This window comes from Cyprinodon tularosa, unplaced genomic scaffold (assembly GCF_016077235.1).
Source record: "Cyprinodon tularosa strain WSP-4 unplaced genomic scaffold, ASM1607723v1 ctg416, whole genome shotgun sequence".
In the NCBI taxonomy this organism is placed as follows: domain Eukaryota; kingdom Metazoa; phylum Chordata; class Actinopteri; order Cyprinodontiformes; family Cyprinodontidae; genus Cyprinodon; species Cyprinodon tularosa.
In genome coordinates, this window is record NW_024039137.1 from 139,923 (window position 1) to 160,097 (window position 20,175).

At 37.0% G+C, this 20,175-nt stretch overlaps 1 protein-coding gene across 5 annotated transcripts; it reads left to right on the plus strand.

Moving 5' to 3' along the window:
- The first annotated feature begins 725 nt into the window (after positions 1 to 725).
- On the plus strand, positions 726 to 16,692 carry pth3r (parathyroid hormone 3 receptor). 5 transcript variants are annotated; one of them, XM_038298855.1, is made up of 14 exons: positions 726 to 879; positions 1,033 to 1,083; positions 6,884 to 6,989; positions 9,088 to 9,198; positions 9,335 to 9,459; positions 9,667 to 9,761; positions 10,815 to 10,968; positions 11,292 to 11,445; positions 13,813 to 13,873; positions 15,212 to 15,278; positions 15,364 to 15,458; positions 15,583 to 15,724; positions 15,824 to 15,865; positions 15,951 to 16,692. In XM_038298855.1, exons 1-14 carry the CDS (start codon positions 745 to 747, stop codon positions 16,389 to 16,391), a joined length of 1,779 nt encoding a protein of 592 aa, XP_038154783.1. In that variant the 5' UTR covers positions 726 to 744; the 3' UTR covers positions 16,392 to 16,692. The 5 variants fall into 5 exon arrangements, with proteins under 5 accessions (XP_038154783.1, XP_038154785.1, XP_038154786.1 ...); XM_038298857.1 differs by having other exon boundaries at positions 9,670 to 9,761; XM_038298858.1 differs by lacking the exon at positions 1,033 to 1,083 and having other exon boundaries at positions 730 to 879.
- The last annotated feature ends 3,483 nt before the right edge of the window (positions 16,693 to 20,175 follow it).

Genomic DNA, 20,175 nt, shown 5'->3' on the forward strand with positions numbered 1-20,175 from the left:
CTTATGCTTTATGGTAGAAAGCAAGATATAAGACAGACAAATCCCTCATTCAGTAAAAATAATCATAGTAAACAAATAGATTTTATGCGCAGAGTTTGAAAGTTTTCCAAGAAAGGTAGAAAATTTGGTAGTTTAACCCAAGCTTTCCATATTCCTGTTAACAATCGATTGATTAAGAAAATGTGTGTGTGTGTGGGGGGGAAGAATCTCAATTGAAACATTGACTTGTGTTTTTGCTGCCTCTGCAAGTGTCAGGAAGGTTAGAGGTTAGTGCTGGAGATAAGACTATCCATTACACACACAATTCTAAGTTAAAAAATGTCTGTGTCACAGTAAACACTGGTTTGTTTACACAGTCTATTGGACAGATATTATTAAACATTAAGTTTAAAAGTAGGTCTGAGTTGAAATTGCTTTTTAAATAAAACATCAAATGCATTTTGATTATGTAAAAACTATGTGTGTGCATGTGTGTGGGGAAGAAATGGGCAGGGGTCATTATATGGGCACTTAACAGCATTGCAGTAAAAGAGAGTTTATGTGATGCAAGAGTTAAACTGAGTGGCAGCAGTAAAAAGAGATAATTACTCCGCCGCTGGGTTTGGAAAACACAGACAGAAGGTAACGAGAGGCAGATGACAGCAGCAGAGGAACAGAAAGAGTTAACACCCAGCCAATAAAGGCCAACCCATGTCAGCCAAAGAGCTGTAAAAAGAGGAGGTTTCATCCTCTTTGCTGAGTCTGATGGCTGCACGCTCCCACAGTTCTGATCAGAGATGTCCACTAAACTTTAAGGAGAAAAAACTAATTTTTTTCTATTCTTATTCCTGGATATCATGTGGCAGAGGAGGGAAGTTGCTCTGGACTAATAACCAAAAAGTGAGCACTGATGGGACACAGGAGAACAACACACCTGAAGAAGTTTATGTCTTTGCAACCTGAGGAGCCTCACATTATCTGAGGCCGTGGGGAGATTTGATTGTTGATCTTTTTGAAGCTTTAATGTTAAACAAATTAATGTTATCTCTGCAGGGAATTTATGCCCTGGCTCTTTTTCACTATGTAAAGTCAGCTGTTGCCCTGGTAAGTTTGTTTCTATATATATGAGCATTTGGATATTAAGAGCTTTTCTGCAATATTGCTTTAAGAAGCAGGCTGTAAGATTAATTTATAAATTTTTATTTATGCAGAGTAAAAAAAAAATACAATTTAACATTTGCTAGCAAATATTAATTTTGAGCTAAAATACAATATCCACGTTTATTTGGTTGAACAGCCTTATTTTTATTGGTCGAAATATAAATGTTTCTAACAGCAGACTCTAACAATACAGTGCTCCTCTACAGCACATCTTTGGCAAGAGCTTAAAAAAGTGCCCAGTTGTGACTTTATTTCTTTTTTAATTTTTTCTACATAAAAACAAATATATATGGAAATATTTAATTTAAACATTAACTTTTTATTTTTTCTAGTATCCAATAACTTTTACAGTAAATGCTACAAAAAGCATGAATATTTGAATAACTATTTTTTTTAAAGCAAGCCAGCAAAGGCTTTATTTGTTTTTTAAAAGTCTAAGCTTTGTTAAACTGTCAAATCAGAGTGTGGGAAAGCAAAAAAAAAAACAAAAAAAAAAATAAAAATAAAAACAACAACACAAAGCCTTTAAAAGATAATATCAAGTCTTATCAGACACCTGATGTCCAAAGGGGTCCGCCTTAGGATAGAAAACTTTTACCGTTTCTGATAACCCCAGTGCAGTTATCTATAACTTCTCTTTGCAGTTCTAACATTGAGCTGCCAAGATGCTAATTTTTCATTTTATTGCATTTTGTTGTTTAGTTTCATGCATGAACCGGGTCCCACATGGTTCAAACGGGGATCTGATTTGTTATGGGAAATCAAAGTATGACCAAAAGCCACAAAGACAACAGTCATATCTTAAAACAGTGTGATGCTTAAGAAAATAAGACCAATCTTTGATAAATAAATCATTAAGAGATGCATAGTGAAAAATAGAAACACCTAAATAAGTAAAATTGTATTTCTATAGCAACGTTTGTCAAGAAACACTACAAAGGGGCTTCATAAGGAACAAAGTAAGTAAAACAACAGACAAAAGTGTATAGAAAAAAAAACTTAAACATAAAATTTTCAAATATAGTGTATAAAATAATAGAAAACAAGATACAGAAATGAAAGCTGGGACATGCACAGAGACATGCTGGTGTAAAAATAAAACCAACATCACCTATAAGCTTCCTAAAATATAAAAGGACAATATAAAATACAAAGAATAGGCAGAATAGCAACAGATTAATGTAAAATTGGAAATGCAGACAATAACCTAGCATGAAAATAGGAAAGAAATCCATCATAACCAGATAAAAAAAAAGATAAGTAAAAGAAAAAATGATAACAGATACATCAAAATGAATAAACAATTAAAAAAACGCAAAATTTTATTCTGCATCTCTGTGGTGTGGACAGTTATAAACAAGTAATGAGCCTCAGAGAAAGTTATGAACAGTGGCAAATAATGATTAAAAACGGTAATACATTAATTAATACATAAATAACTAACTTTTTCAGAAACTTTAGTGTCAAGAGTAAAATGTAAGAAATTAACATTACATGGAAATTAATTGCACATATTCCAATGTAGCTTACAACATATTTTGTTCTGCAGTTGGTTATAAAACTATGTAGAAGCGGGGGTAATGTATGCATGTATTGGGGCTGCTGTGTGCACGTATAACAGAGAGAATGTGGTCTCTAAAAAGTAAGAAACAGACCAAGGGGAAAATATGTGTTAAAACATGACCAAATATGTACGTTGGTTTAAGTATGTAGCAGGGGCCAAAACAATCACCAGTCATATCTCAGTGATTAATAGCAGCCCTGGTTTTACGTGGGATGAACAGTGAAGTGTTTTTACACACATGTTCCCTGCAGGCTGTTGCTTCTTTATCTGGTCAGGGATTAATCTGCAGGTTTGAACTGTAAGTCGGTCGAAAGGTTTTCATTTTCTGCTTTTTATCTTATCAGACTCTTCTCTTTTTCAGCTTAAATTGATGTGTGTATTTTGCAGCAGGGCATTCATGTTTCTTTCTGATTATATATAATTACTGTCTTTGCTATGTTTGGTTTTTAAGCACAACAAAAAGGAAAGTATCTAAAGCTTTCTTCGGGAAAGACTTCCGAGTGCCTTTTGATGTATTTTTACTCATAGTCCAGTCAGAGGTTTCTGTCCTCTAATGAGATGAGAGAGGTATTGGTTTCTTTCATGTGTCCATTGGATCTTCTGTGGTTTCCCAAACGAGCTGTTGGATGTGCTCAATGGGAACTTTTTCATGTTGTTGGTTTTTGTAAAGCTTCGGATCTCATCATCGTCTGCAGATAACATCTCTGAGAGGCCCAACCAAAGAGCAACTCTTAAATCTTCTGTGTTAGAATTCACCTGTCTACTGCTTTTGCGTCACAGATCTCCAAGCTTTCACTTGCTGTATCATCAGCCTTTAGCCACGTGCACCTCTCTCAGCTCCATTTCTTCATCACTAAATCTTCTCCTTGGTCGATTTTGAGTGCCTCCCCTCTGACAGAGTTACAATCTCAGGATCAGTCAGCCTGAAAATCACTTGGCTCCAAGAAGAGGCCCGAGAGGGTTAATACTCCTACAGCTCGGCGGGGAGTGGATGTAAAGACGAATTGTTTTGCTTAAATGCAATATCTGTCAGGAGAAAAACCTGTCGGCACAAGAAAAAAATGTGAATGACCTCTTACTGATGCTGATTGTTTTCACCAAAGCACAAAATCAATACATGTTGATGTATGATGGTGTCCATGAACAGATAAACGCATACGCTGTATGAACTGTAACTGTTGTCGTCATAGATACAGGGCGTCCAGTACTGAGAACAAGGAAGGCATTTCCTTAATACTGTACTGCAAAAAATGTTATTCTCAGTAATTTTTTTCTTAAAATAAGTGATCTTTTTTTCTTGAATTAAGGAGACAATTAAGACACTCTACCAATGGAACAAGACAATTTACAATTAAAATAAGAAAAAAACAGTTGCATTGTCTTATTTCAAGTGCATAATATCTAATTATCTTATAATAAGAGTAAAAATACTCATTCAATTGGCAAATCATCTTATTTACCTGCTCAAATTAAGAGTAAATACACTCAATTTAAGATATTTTTACTCATTTTTAGATCATGTTTGCAGTGCATGGGTCTATTGAAGAAAAAAACACTATATGCAACATTAGCAGTTTAGCTTTTGGGTTCAGATAAAAAAATAACTGCTCACTGCTTTCAGCTGACCTTTTGTACCGAGAGTTTTTCTTAACACATACTCAGTTATTTCAATTTCTGCAGCTGGAATTGCGTCTGTTAAACAAGAATTCTGTTTGGCTTCTGAGGAAAACAGCTGTGAAAAGGAAAACTCATATCCTTCACTTCAGCTGACAGATAAACCCAAAAGTTAAAGTCAAAGTTCTGAGTGCCTAAAGATATAAAACAGTATAAATTCTTAAAAACTGATGTTCAGATTAGAAACCTTTTGTTCTCTTAAGAGATCATGCTTAGGGATCCTAAAAAGAACCTCCTTCAGTCTTTCAGATAGACACAGATTGATTGGCATCTCCGTCACCTCTTGCTCTCCGGTTGACTTGCAGCTTGTTTTGCTGCAGTGTTGTGAAATGTACCCGGGAACACAGAGTTGTTTGTGTAGCTTAGCTCTGACGAGTGCCGCCACACAGCTGAGGACCAGGCCTATGCAGGCGCTCATGTGGCCAGTTGCTGCCCCGCTGCTAAGATAGGAGAGGTAGCGAAGGATCATCACATACTGCACCTCCGCACAAAAATTTCACAACACCTGGAGGCAGCACATCAGACCTTTAAAAGGCTTGACCGATTGCTCTACTTGGAAAGAAAGATCTGACTGAGTGTCTCTGTTACTGTGGGAATTTATAAATAACGAAAAAGTGTTAAATCAAGATGTTAACAGAGTTTTCTTTTACAAAGAAAGGCTAGATATTTTCTTATTCATACTAGGACAATTATATCCATGACAGCTCAAAATGATGCATCCTACCCTCTTTCATACTTTTGTTGAAGTTGTCTCATTCAAAGATTCACCTTCAAAAGACTTTTATTTTTAGCCATCAAAGAGCTTTTGGCATATGATTGTATATTAAACCACATTTCCAAAAAATTGAAGCATCCAAACCAGAAGGATTTCTGGCATTATGTCTTCCATTAAAGCCAGCAAACCTCTCAATAGGGCTGAAGTTAGGGCTTTGGGAAAGGCATTCCAGAATTTAATTTGACTAAAATGTGTGCTTGGGATTGGAACAACCACGTATTTGTCCAATTTTTTAAGGTGATAACTAAAAGTCTAACTCCTCCCGGCTGGTTAATGTTCGCCCACTCTGTTTGCTAGACAGTTAACAGGTACTATTCCCAACGTAGCAACTTTTCCCCTTTATTTAGCATCTGTTTAGACCCCTGAGCGACATTTTTTTCTGAATGAGCATGTAGTGATAAATCTAGCAACTTTTTTTCTGTTGTTGGAAACTATGACGATAAAGTGAAAACACCGATCGCTATTGGCTTACTGTCTTCAGGGAGCAGCAAGTGCTGCTGCCAGCCCCTTCCTCCTCCAAAGCAGTGACAGGCAGTCAGACTTAGGAGCAAACGGTACCTGACTCCCCTCTGTTTCCCCCCTTAAAAATAAGTCACACACACTCACAAAGATTCCACTGATCCTCTTGGATGAAAACGCAGGATGTAAAATATAATACTTTAAGTAATGTCCTTGTTTTTGTTTTTATCTAAAACTCTTCAGGAAAAAAAAATATATTTTTTTGAACCCAGAATTAATTTTTTTTTAAATGAATATTTACATTTAATCCAATTCCATTCAGTTTATTTTATATAGCACCAATTAAAAACGTGTTATTTCAAAGCACTTTAGAGAGTCGCTGTAGTTAGATCAGTTCAAAGTTCTCTATTAAAAACCAGCTGATTGCAGCAATTCATGGACTCAATAACAATCCCTCACACCAAGCATGCATGTAGCGACAGTGGAGAGGAAAAACTCCCTTGCAACAGGAAGAAACCTCCAGCAGAACCAGCCTCAATGTGAGTGGCCTTCTGCCGAGACCGACTGGAGGTTTAAGGAGACAGAAGCAGACATACTGTACCAAAGGAGCATAGAGGCACTGATCTATAAATATTTTTGTGTTAGAAAAGGTAACAGTAGACTAGCTGGGATGGAAGATGGAAGAGAGCATATACTGATGATATATTCTATACCAATTTTTAGTTAAATTAAAAGTTTTATTCTGCAACAATCTATATGTTCTGTGTTTTTTTATTAGTTGATTTGATAAAAAATGTGTTACTATGACCTTTAACTACTTTAGCTGTTGATGTGAGCAAATTTAATAAAGTTAGAAATAGTCCTGCCCTTTAACCATTTTAACTACTTTGTGAGCCCCAGCAGCAACACCCACAGTAAAGCTAGGCCACAGCATGACACTGCCACCACTACACTTGCTATCTGAGATAGGATGGTTTTAGCTCTTGAAAGCCTCAATTTAACATATCTCTTTTATTGTGTTTCACATGACTCAGTTTTTGTCCATAACACTTTTATCCAGCTGCAAATTTAAGTGAAACGTGATGGATGATTTTGGTGCAAGGGTTTCTTTCCTGGAAGGTTAGAGCTGATGCCAAGCTGAGCCCCGGTGGTTCCTCTGTATTTCTTGATTCAAGAGAGAAGTGGAAAATCCTCAACTAGTTTCAACTCTTTGTGTAAACTAATTTTCTAAAAAAATGACTAAAAGTTATATCTTATCTGTTCTGTTTCAGATAGACTCTGATGACGTCATCACCCGAGATGAGCAGATCTTTGTTCTGATTGGTGCCCATGCAAGGTGCGAAAGGAGCATCCGGGCACAAATGGCCCTCATTAAAGGTTCGGGCATTGCTTGGTAATAACTATGAATCATACAACGAGCAGGTGATATCAGTTAGAACATATCTAAATTCGTAACAAGAAAAAAACTCATCACTTGCCGTAATTTTCTCATATCAGATATGAAATCCATCCAATATCCTTTCGAGTGTTATCTGTGGTTGCAGTTTTTGATTTATTGTAGCTGATTTTATTTTAATTTGGGGTACAATGTAGAAACTATGTCAGATAAGATGATTCATGGTTGCATTAGGAGAAGGATTTCCTGAGAAGAATCTCCACACATACATCCAAAAATGGCAAAGACAAAAATGGATGGATGGATGGATGGATGGATGGATGGATGGATGGATGGATGGATGGATGGATGGATGGATGGATGGATGGATGGATGGATGGATGGATGGAGTCTGTTGCAACCCAGTTTTGAAGTATCCAGCTTAAAAATGTGACATAATAAAAACACACTGATAGAGAGTTGCAGAAAATGCTTCTTTTGAAAGAAAATCTAACAAAACCTATGTCAAATATAGCTTTATTTGTTAATTTTGCTCCAAAAGGAACAAAAGTTCTCATGTAACATGTACACCACAGACCCTTTAGAAAAACATTCAAGGCAGCCAATCAAAAGAGGGGATGTTTTGCCCAAGGCTTCTCTACAATCTAATTTGTGTGGCTCCCAGCTGGCTATAATCTGGTTCAGATTCAGCTTTTCTAACTAGGGGGCATACATGCTCGTTTGAATGAAGGAAAAGTGACGGTGGAACAGCTAGCAAAAATCAGAATCAATTCTTGCAGCTGTTGCTTGTAATTTATTGCTTTGCAACTGGACTGTGACTCAAACACAAATTGTGATTTTTAAAACAGCAGAAATCTTAGGCTTAAAGTGCAGCTGTGGGGTGGAGGAAAGAGAGAAAGCTCTCCGGGCAGTTAAAAAAAAACCCTCCTGCTTCCCAGAGGTTCCTGGCGCAGTTGTTGAAATATTCAAGGTCAGCTTCATAACGTCCCTGATGATTATCTGAGTCAGTTTTAAAAATACTCAATGAAAACATCCCTGCATTGGTAATTTAAAGTAAACAAAGAAAAACAAGAAGCAGGAATTTACTAAGAGGCCTGATTGACAGCACCTTCGCGTAAAGATGTTTACAACTGCTTTTCATAATAAGGAATGCACTTGAAATATTTAATTACTCACAAAACCATCGTTCCCAGTGATAAATAACATTGCATATCATAATTTTTGGGATAATGTATGAATAAAATGAGCTCTTTTGTCTCCATGGTAACTATTAGCAGTTCTGATGTGAATCAATTCCCGGGCCTGCCCCTTCTTCATCTATCCAAACCAGTTAGGGTGCAATAAATGGTCTGAGATTCAGGCACAGGATAAAATCCTGTTACATTACAAAAGTGTTTTGCCTGATTTCCTGCAGAAGCAGGGGATGCATAGAACAGAACGTAACGATAACACATTCATAAAGGCAATTATAAATATACATAAATGGACGCAACTTGTAAGAATTGTCTGGGCTCATCTGCCTCCTCTTTAAAATGCTGCCCTAATAATCACATAATTTCTAAAACAAATATGGGTCTAACTTTTCAAGAAACATATAATATGCAACATAAGGCTGCATAAAAATTATTTAATGACATGGCAGTAGAATTTTAAATAACAATCTTATTAAGTTTTCATTTGTTTTGAGGCCTTTTTTAATCCATATTTACTAAGATTGTTAATGAATGTGTGTGCATGGCAGGTGTTGCTAACAAATGTTTGGGTGGCAGGACCTTCTGCAATGATCCTTGTTTATTTTCAGGCTCTCTGTCTAGTGCAGAGTAACCACAGGAGTGTTCCCTGTTTTTTACCCTATTATTAGAATGTTGTATCAAAATATTTAAATACTGCTTCAATCATTGGACATGGTAAACATTTGGGTACAACAAGGCATTTAAATCACTATAGCTTTTTATGTGCATTTTAAAGTTGTCTTATGGAAATATAGGAGATGATAATAATTAGTAAAACCTAATCAGACCTTTTTCACTTTGAATTCACCATAATAAGGGTACATCTTGTTTCTCATCATTTCTAAAGAGGGGGATTGTGCTCCAGAGTGGGATGGGATTATCTGCTGGCCTCGAAGCAGAGCGGGCCAGCTTGTCTCAGTGCAGTGTCCAGCGTACATCTATGATTTCAACCACAAAGGTAGGAGAGTGCCACGGAAACACACACATATTGGCAATATAGCAGGATTTAAACAGTTCTTTAGCTGTTTCAGGAAGCTCTCTGTTTTGTGTGAGCTGTTCTGCCTGTCACTGTCTAATGCCCACCTGTGAATCAGGACGAGCCTACCGCCAGTGTGATGTGTCAGGGATCTGGGAGCTGGAGCCCAGTAACAACCGCACATGGGCAAACTACACGGAGTGCACCCGGTACTTGACCTCAAACCACCGAAATGTGAAGGAGGTGGGTACAGGAATATGTTCTGTTACATTTGATCAGTTTTTTAACAGATTTTATTGTCTCGACATGCAATGATGAAAATACTGCCCCATTAAAACAAACTCAAACTCATTGATATTTCAGAATTATAATAAACTGCAATCTACCATCAAATTTGTTGTATATTTCTATCAATATTTGATTGTGAAAAGTGCTTTGCTTCTGTTCCAGAAGGTGTTTCAGCGGCTCCACCTCATGTACACTGTTGGTTACTCCATTTCTCTGGCATCATTGTTGGTGGCCATTTCTATCCTTTGCTATTTCAAGTAAGAAAAATAAAAAAGTCCTGATCAGATTCTTTTCAAGCTATGCAGCATGTCTCCTACAACAGCCACTCATTATAAGGTTTAAAAAAGGCAAATAAATTAATGACGCATATACAGTATGTTTAGCTTGAAATTGCAATAAGTAAAAAAAAAAATGCCTTTCATTTAAAAGTACTCCTACTTGTTTAACAATAAAGTAATGAATGGTGCAGCCATTGGTTGTAGTTTTTTCTTTGACACCAGCAGATGTTTTATCCCAAGTATTGTTTCTGCAGACCAACTTAAACATACCGCAAAAAATCATCAACAACAAAATATAAACGTCTCTAGTATTCTGATAACTAATGTGGGCTTATCCATTTAATTTTCACCGTAACATTCATCTGGCTTGATGCATTTTTTTAAATATTTGATACCTAGTGTAATAGCTATATATATAAACTTCAGCTGTCATATATATTTCTGTGGATGCACTGTATGTACTGTATATACCCCATGCACCTTTTTCTCCTTTTAGCACCTTCTTCTTCTTTTTGACTATTGAGACAATGTAACTAATACATTTCTCCACTGTGAAATCAATGAAGTCAATCAATCAACTTATCAATCAATAAAGCTACAGTCTTCAATAAGTCACATTTTGCTCTTCCCGTTGATATTTACATGCAGTTTGGTTAGTATTTGTCTCATTTGTTTAAAGCTTTTCCAATACTCTTTCAGTTAAATGTTTAATGAAAGATGCTTTTTTCTGATTAAAACATGATGAAGCTCTGTTTGATCTTCATTACTTTTTATTACTTTTGTTTCAGCTAATTTTTTAAACTGCCCAGAGCCTGATAGATCACATGGCTCAGACAGAAAAGGAGCAGCAGTCAATACATTTTACTGCAACATTAATGTTAGATATAGATACTATTACTTTCTAGAGAAAACCCCAAACAGATTTAATGGACCGTCTTATCTTCATGGAGTAATGTACAGTTATAGGCTGTATTGATCATTTAAATTGCCCTAATTTTGACTATTTCTTTTTATTCCACAAACTCTTCCCAGGCGCCTCCACTGCACACGCAATTACATTCACATTCACCTGTTCACCTCCTTCATTTGTCGAGCTGTTAGCATCTTTGTGAAGGACGCTGTGCTCTACTCCGTATCTGATGCCAACAGAGCTGAGTCCGAGTTTACAGCAGTGAAACCACCCATGGTAAAAACAAAAACACAGCATTTATTTTTGGTTTTCATAACCTTATCAACCGCGCTGTGTCCTAAGTATAAATACAATGTTTTGCTTAACATGAAGTTATAATAAAGTTTGAAATGTGTAAATATATTTCTTGAACATAGTGGGAGAAAATTTGTTTAATTCACAGGATGGATGCTTTAGATAAGAACTTACAAATATTAAGTAATAAATACTCTATAACCAATTTTACAACCATTAAACAATCATCAGCTCCAGTGTTTGAACAAAACTTAAGCTAATGGGTTGATGCTTTCCAGTAACCTTTGTTTTTTGTGTGCCATCAGGCTGGTTGTAAAGCTGCTGTTACTCTCTTCCTCTATTTCCTGGCAACCAATCATTACTGGATTTTGGTGGAGGGATTGTACCTCCACAGCCTCATCTTTATGGCTTTTCTGTCTGACAAGAACTACCTTTGGGCCCTTACCATCATGGGCTGGGGTAAGTGGTATCCCAACGGGCTGCTGACCACACAGATGTTCAGTCATATTTCCTTCTAGACTGTGAGGGATTTGCACAAACCAGCCAGAAAACCACTGAAAAAAAAAAAAAAAAAAGTCTTAATTTATTTTCAAAATGTTCAAAAAATGATAAACTGGGCCCCAAAACAGAGGTCAACAAAACAGAATTCAATTCAGGCTTTAACATAAAGAACTCAAGCAAAGACTGACCTCACAAACAGGACATGAAGGAAACTTAAATAGTGGCTGATCAGACCACTGTTGACACACAAGGGGGGTAACTGACTAACAAACTAATAAACAAGTAAACTTAATTAAACAGATAAATACTGGCCAGACATTAAATATTTTTAAAATTTAACTAATTAACAAAATTACCCAAACTATGAATATTTAAACAAATGATAAACATATTTCCCTTCCCATTACAAATGGTTTGACCTGCTGATTAGCCTGCAATAACCAATTAAGGAAAGCTGGAGCTCAATGCAGCTCTCCAGCAGCAGATCCCAAGGAAACTGGCAACTCAAAGAAAAAATTAATTAATCAATTGCATCTTGACGAAAAAAAAAAAAAAAACCTGATAAATAAAGTTAACTAACTTAAAGTCATGCTAATGAAAATATATGAAATGTGCAACTCATTTTGAAAATGTAAAAGTTACCACACAGCTTCAGAGTGTGACAGCAGGCTGTCACATAGATTCTGGCTGGTTTGCTCCAAAATTACACATTTCTAATAAAATATATATTTACTGCCCCATTTGTGACCCCCTCTGATGCTATAATTTATTTATTTTTTATTTTTTCCAGCTTTTATTGTCATTACACTGTCACAAGTACAGTGCAAGCGAATTAACTTTTTGCATTTAACCCATAACCAAGGGGATGGGTGGGCTCTCTCTGCCATTGTGCGGCGCCCAGGGAGCAGTGTGGGGTTAAGGGCCTTTGCTCAGAGGCCCAGAGTGGCAGTCTGTGGGAGTGGGGCTTGAACTCAGAACCTGTGGATTCCAAGCACAGTGCCCTGTCCACTAGCTCACCACTCCCCCTATTAGTTTGATTGCTCTGGCTACAACATATAATCCTGTTACTTTTAGCTATGTATGTTCAGAATTCAAAAGCCTGGACTTTTAAACCCGGAATTATTGTAATGTTGAAAACTAAAATTCCTTTTCATCCTTTTCTTGGATACAAATTAAGGTTTTAGGTTAATAACGACTGGCATTAAGAGCTGTTTATAATTTGTCTTCCCTTAAAGAAAGGTAACTACAGATCATGATACTGCCACTACCATGTTTACAATGATAATAATCACCCCTATTTATTAACACAAAGATCTCGTGTTAATATTGCTTAAAGAAATATACATCTAGTTTCATCTGACCATGCCATGTTCTTTTTGAGGAATACCGAAGATTATAGCTCCAAGGAACTAAATTGCCCTTAAGTCAAAGCTCCTGAATAACTTTGGCTACAAATGATTAAAAGACAAAGTAATATTTTTAAACAGTTATAATAACTGTTGTAGGATTTGGCAATTTTCTGTTTGGTTTTATTCTATTTTTTTTTAATGGAATTATTGAATTGTATTCTCATAATCAAGTAACACTAAAACTGTCATTAATATTATTTAGGATAGTTTTTCTAATTATTAGGCTGGAAAAGGGAACTTTTTTATTCACCTAATTTAATATTAGATTAGATATTTATCGAAAACTGGTGATCCTGTTTCAAAAGGTAATTTAACATCTGCTGTGCATTTTATTTAGCTGCGCTGAGGGCAACAAGCTCTTAAAGGCTGCAGGCCCCTGGTCTAGACATAAAGACACATGTAGAATACAGCCAGTACTTACTGGATATTCCTGAAACCTTGTAACATCTCCCTTATTTTCATGAACATCTTCAGGGTTTATAAATAATCTATAAAACTTGTTTTCCCTTCCAGCCTTCTAATAGCTGTGATCAAGGAGATCCTTTTAATCCTGTGTCTCCTCCTTCTAAACTATGACTTCAGCTTAAGTTTTCAACTGTGGAGAAATCAGATAAGTTTAATAATTGGAAGCTATTTTTATATTGATTTAGAAAGTGTGCCCTTCTGAGAGACAAGTTCATCCATTATAGTATATTTGATACTAAGGCCAGGTTGGTGAGAAACCTCTGACTTCATCACCCTAAAATCTGAACTTCAGCTTCACCTTTATGTAAATAAATCCTTGTATAACACAATTTAATGTTTTGACCAACACAAAGTGAACTTCATTGTGCACAAAGTGAAAAGCCTCTTACTACAGTGATTACCTAAAAACATAATAGCTGGTGAAACTAATCAGTCTTTCTGCTCATCCCAGGTGTTCCAGCCGTGTTCGTTTCCATTTGGGTGAGTGCGCGAGCTTCTCTGGCAGACACTCAGTGAGTCAAGTGATTAAATTTAATATTTAGATTTATATAGATGCATCTCGATATATTAAATATTGAGAAAAAGAGCTTTTTAAGGGGAAACTACTGAAAAATTGGCGGGTCAGTGAATGATTTCAGCATTAATGCTAATTCTGCTTTACACGTCATCCCCACATTTGTTTTCAACTGAAATAAAGTAGTTAGTTTGGCATTTGCGGAATATCTCTTCTTTGTTTTTTATCATTTGTTTATGAAGAGATCATACAATGTTGTTCACCTTGTAAACATCCTGTATGAAATAGGTCATTTTGGTTTTCCTAGCACACTTTTTCCTTCCACTCATTCTTCTATGAATATATTTAAACATTCTTTGAACAACCAGCTTTTATAGCAATGAGTTTTGTGACTTTACTTCCTTATTGAGTGCGTTATGGCTGTTCTTTTGCACATGCATCCAGTGAGGCGTCTCCCTCATGATAGATAGTATACTGACTCAGATTAAGAGACAATTCAGAGGTTCATGAAAACTTGGCTGATGTTTGATTTAATTAGTTGTGACTCTATGACTTTACAATACATTTTTAACAATATTTTATTATGATATGGTTTTTCATATCTGTAAGTAATTATCATTAAAATCAAAAAGAAAATTAAAGGCTTTAATTACTTTTTCAGTGGCTAGTAAACATACATGTTATGAGTTTAACTTCCTAAAATAAATACGTTATTTATAAACGATAAATATTTTTTTATATTTCATTTTTTTATGTTGCAATGTATGCTGCACCCTCCATAGTAGTTGAGTCTACTTTAAAGTCATCTTTATTTGCAGTAATAGCAACTCTGCCTAAAACTGTAGGATAAAACGATTCTTTAAATTAAGTAAATATATTTAATGGTGGAAATAAAGTGGAAATAGTTTTTCACAGGAATATATTTTCTAATTCCTATTTTATAAATTCATCCGTATCATTTTTAGTCAGTTTTTACATTTATAAATTAATCAGGGTGGAACTACAGATTACTGTGAGATCGTTTACTCCTGGGATTATGTATTACATACATAGAGGCCATATTTTCTTACTTTTTCTTCAATATAAGAAAGATATGAAAAAATGCTGCTCAATAAAGAAGTGTGGGATGTCTCATATGGAAAAAACAGAAAGTAAGGGAGAAGAAAAACAGCAATTTGGGCTCTCAGAAAGCTACAGAAAGGGTTGTTTTTTTGTTGTCCCTGTGTCTTCTGAAGAAGTTATTTAATTGCTTTCCGACCCCTCTTTACCATTGGTGAAAATAACTATAAAATAAACTATGTTACGTTCACTACAGTGGGTTCTTTCCTTCTTCCAGATGCTGGGACATCAGTGCCGGAAACCTGAAGTGGATTTACCAAGTTCCTATTCTGGCAGCCATTGTTGTAAATCAAACACCTTTTATTTTTAGTTGCCTTATCTAGGGTTTAAAGACAGATATATTTTGACCTCTCATGTCTGCCCACGCAGGTAAATTTCTTCCTTTTCCTGAATATAATTCGTGTTCTGGCCTCTAAACTGTGGGAAACCAACAATGGTAAACTGGACCCTCGACAACAGTACAGGTAATAACTATTTCCTTTCAGGAAAGAATAGGTGACAGACCATCCGTGGCTGGAAAATGGATATAATCTAAATAGAAGAAGAGAATTATATATATTGATTTCTCCCTTTAATTGTTCTCCACAGGAAGCTCCTCAAATCCACCCTGGTCCTGATGCCTTTATTTGGGGTCCATTATATAGTGTTTATGGCCCTTCCCTACACTGAGGTTACCGGGCTGCTGTGGCAGGTGCAGATGCATTATGAGATGTTCTTTAACTCCTCCCAGGTGAGAGCCCAATAATACCTTTGTGGGTGATCATGCAGCGGTTAAACGGATTAGGAATTAATGCTAACTTGTCTTAAATGAAACATTTTCTGCTTTCAGGGTTTTTTTGTGGCGTTTATCTACTGTTTCTGCAACGGCGAGGTAAATCTGCAACATGCTTCTGGCTAAAATATGTTTTTCAGCAGTTGGAGAAGATTAATGTGCTGTTTTTTTTTCTTTTTTTCAGGTGCAGGCTGAGGTTAAAAAGGCTTGGTTAAGACGTAGCTTGGTGCTTGATCTCAAACAGAAAGCCAGGATGACGAGCAGCGGCGGTGGAAGCTGTTACTACGGCGGCATGATGTCTCATGCCACCACTCAAAGTGTCTGCATCAGTGCCAGTCACCCTAGAGCTCTTTCCTTCACTGGAGGAGTGACAGCAGGCTCAGGAGGGGCGGCTGGTGGGTCAGGGATCAGGCCCCCTCGACACTCTGCTCCGTCTCCTCTCCAGCTCAATCATAGCAGTCCGGGTGTGTTCGTTCCCAGCACCACTGGGACCTCAGGCCCCCAGCAGGACCTGGCTGAGTGGAAACTTTGGAGGGCTGAGTCAGGGAATGATAACTGCAGCAGCAATGGAGCAGAAGACCCTGAATGCACCTTATCGGTGAAGGAGTTAGAAACCATTTTGTAGTCATGGATTGGATGGGAAATTACAGACAGCGCCATCCAATAGTTTTCATACCTCATGTCCCAGTTGTTATCAAACATATATATGAAGACTTTGTGTTTAACAGCCCATGGGAATGCTTCAATTAAAAAAAAAGTAAAACAAATAAAATAAAAAAGAAAGATTTTGTAATACATCCCTCAAATCAATATACTTCCTGGTCTTGGAGATAAATGGAAGTAAATGTTGTGTCTGCTAAATGAAAAGGTTATTTCCCTCTATTTCACTGTTGAAATGAAAATGCTTTAGAAAGGTGACCTTTGTGTTTCCATTTTTCAAAGACTCAAATCTCAGTTTTTTTTTTTTTTCTTGAGCCTCTATTTAATTCCCCTCACCCTGAATCCCGTTATTGAATTTTGTTTGTACTCACTGTTCATGTTAAAGTAATGTGAAAAGATTTGTGTTCAAACGATAAAGATGTGATGCTGGAAAGGATTTTGTAGGCCCCCACAGAATCTCTGAACGTATAAACAGTGAGATATTTTCCAGGGTGACCCTTCTCCCTGCTCTCATCTGCCCAGTGTTTGGTTTTCCAGGCCCCTGTGGAGAACCCTCAGTCCAAACTGTACTTCCGACGATGCTCCCTTTTCCAAAACTAGACCTCCACATGGTATGCATTACAGAGACATCATACAGTAACTCCAGCTCATATCACAATCTATCCATCAACATCTCAGGATTTTTTGTGTCAGTCGAGTCTAGACGGCGTGTCTAGACAAATTTCCCTCCTTGTTGTTGCCCAAGTTTTCTGAACGGTCCCATTTATCATCGCCACAGGACTCACAGCACTGGTTTTTACCCTCTATCCCTTCCTCCGGTGTGACCTCTGCCCCGAGTTCCCTCACAAGGCCTTCCAGAATGTCACACATCCTCTTCAGGCCACAGCTTGGAGCAACAGACACCTGAGTTATTTTGGAGCAGACAAAAGGACTGCATCTGTAAATATTGTATGACACTCACTCTGTGTTATGTGTTAACTGTAAAAAAAAATGGGAGTCTATTATAATATTTCTAATAAACTGCAGACTTCAAAAGTCTCCCTTACTTCAGTATTTACTGTGATAACACATATTAAGTGTGATCGTGCGCTCTCTACTGTAGATAAAGGAGTACTGCAGTAGATCTACTAAAAAAAAAAAAAAGAAAAAAAAAAAAAAAAAAAAAAAAAAAAAAGTTTGGATAAACAGCTCACCTTTGCTCACCCAAAAGCCTTCCTGCTAGTTTGGACAAATTAAGCAGGGTTAAAAATGTAACAAATGTTTTGAATATTTGAAGCAAGATAAATGTTTAGAATTACTGCTTGAATGATATAACTATAGCAGTTATTATTTGTGGTGTTATTATCCACATCATTTTACTACTATTTAATTTATTTATTTCAATATCATCAGTTACGTTATGAAACAATATCAATTGGATCATTGTTCAAAGCGATATGGCAATGAAGGAGCCCAGTTGTATCATTGTCTGCGTGAACTAAGAGACTGAACAAAAGACTAAGCCATAGAGCTGGACAAGATGTGGTGATTCATGTAAAGCAGATTTGGGTGCTGGTGGTCCTATAATTATTAAAGAAATTGTAAAGATTTTGGTAATTAAAAGCAAATTCTTTGTATTGTACTAATCATTTACAATTGCTGTGAAATTTAAATGTGCCTGAATAATTTTGCTCTAATCTAAAATAAAAGGTTTCCATCACTATGGGCCATATGTGCTAGGTGGCCATACATGTATTATTCTTGCACTGCAATCGGTTGACAGCTCTGTGGATAACTGGTTTATACGAAATCCATAACTAAGTCCACGTCCTCTCTAGCAAGACTTACATCTGTGTTTTGGAGAAGCTTTTAATCCAATCTGAATAAACTGAGTCATGAGCAAAAATAGCAATGAGCAAAATTGTCAAACATGTTCAGATGTGATTGCAGTGAAAAGCGGTTCTAGGAAAATGTACACGTTTTATGATTTCAATCTAAAAAACTCAAATGGAAAGAAAGGGACAATTATAAGAATTTTACTTTAATATGCATAAGCAGGTGTATGAGAAAAGTGATGTTTCCCCCCAGGCCTGAAACTGATGGTGGAGTGGAGATAGATGAAGATGGTTCAGTCCATAGACTACTGGCTGGCGAGACGATGTGCTTGAGCTGAATTAGTGAGACCCAGTAGACTGTGTGAGCTGATATTTGTGCTTCACTCTGGACCTAAAAAATAGATGTCCAGCTTGGATAAATACAGGTTTGCATGAATCTGTCCATGATGAGCAAGCATGAAGCCACAGTAGAGAGGAAAAACTCCCTTTTGGGAAGAAACCTCTGGCAGAACCAGGCTCAACATGGTGGTCTTCTGCCAGACCGGTTGAGATGTGACGGGGAATGCAGTAAGAGTCCGGGAGGAATGACACACTGATCGGTACGAGGTTGAAAAAGCACCATGTAAAATCCAGATGGAGCTTAGCTACAATGGTGGAGAAGGGGATGGAGGTTGGTCTAATAAGGGTCATCTTAATGGAAATCAGACAGCGCAACCACTGCTTGTGCTGGCTGGGCAGAGGCAGAGTAGTGGATTTGAAGCGCTTTTAAGATGGACTCTGGATGCTGATTGGACTTTGTGGTGGTGCGGTTCAAAGCTGACTGGTTTGCGTCAGAGGCAGTTGAGCCTCTGATGATGAGGCAGGGAATTTGGTTTCTTCATTAGAACTTCCACCAAGGCTTCATTTAATTTTCAAATGGATATAAAACACAGGGATAAATTTAAATCTGTGGTTTCAACATCACATGAAGATAAATGACTGATGAAAAACATGTAGGTTATTTACATCAAGAGACGGGATATGTGAAAAGCCCACAAAGCCATGAATGGATATAGGGCTGTTTACCCCTGATAAGGCTTCTATAAGACAGACCATAGGGTTAGTGGCAACCCTCTGTCAGTTTCTTAGAGAGGAAGGGAACTGAAGTAAAGTGCATGTTTGAGAAATGTGGGGGGGGGAAATAAGCCACACATTTGGCCAATAATTATCACTTAATGAGAGGGAAGGAGAAGGAAATAGGGAGGAGAAAAAGGGGAAATAAGCCAGCAGGATGATTATGGTAAATGTTTTGATCACTTCAGCCTTTTTGTCCTGAAAACTAAATAAATAAAATTTCTAGAGCATTAACGCTGGAAAATTTTTTGAATATCCTAATGTGGTTGTTCCTTTAACAGGAAATCAGCCTGATCATATATCTAGCGTTTATATATAGGCTACTTTATCATTAAAAAACTACAGATATGAAAGAACACTGAGATGTATAAATAAATTTTTTTTGTGGCCCACATGCGGAAAATAAGACAAGACGAAGGGTTGTCAATTTTAAATATAGTTTCAAGGTAAATAAGAGAATAAGAAAAACACCTTATTGTCTGCTGAAAGCTCTACAGGGTTGGCAACATCTTGGGGAGAAAGAGAACTCTGATGTTCTGTTTATTCAGATTTTCATCGTTTATGTGATCAAACAAGAAACAATCTGACAACTATGAATGGTACCACAGCTGGCACCACTGCTACCACCCTCACAGCATCGTCATCATCATATTCTTCCTCCCCTGAGCCAGGAGAAGCGAGTGCTTCAGAAGCTGGGGGCAGTAGTAGCAGCTCAACAAAAACTGAAGGGGTGAATCCCAGGCAACAGGCCCCTATTGCTCCAGCATCAGATCCTCTTCCACCAGGGTAAAATCCCATTTGGATGCTAAGATCCTATCCAGA

Bases quoted from the DNA above. Each gene is read 5' to 3' on its own strand.
- pth3r (XM_038298855.1), top strand. From the start codon at position 745: ATGGCTGCACGCTCCCACAGTTCTGATCAGAGATGTCCACTAAACTTT. The intron at 9,460-9,666 runs GTGGGTACAGGA...CTTCTGTTCCAG, and splicing joins ACCACCGAAATGTGAAGGAG to AAGGTGTTTCAGCGGCTCCA. The intron at 15,866-15,950 runs GTAAATCTGCAA...TCTTTTTTTCAG, and splicing joins ACTGTTTCTGCAACGGCGAG to GTGCAGGCTGAGGTTAAAAA.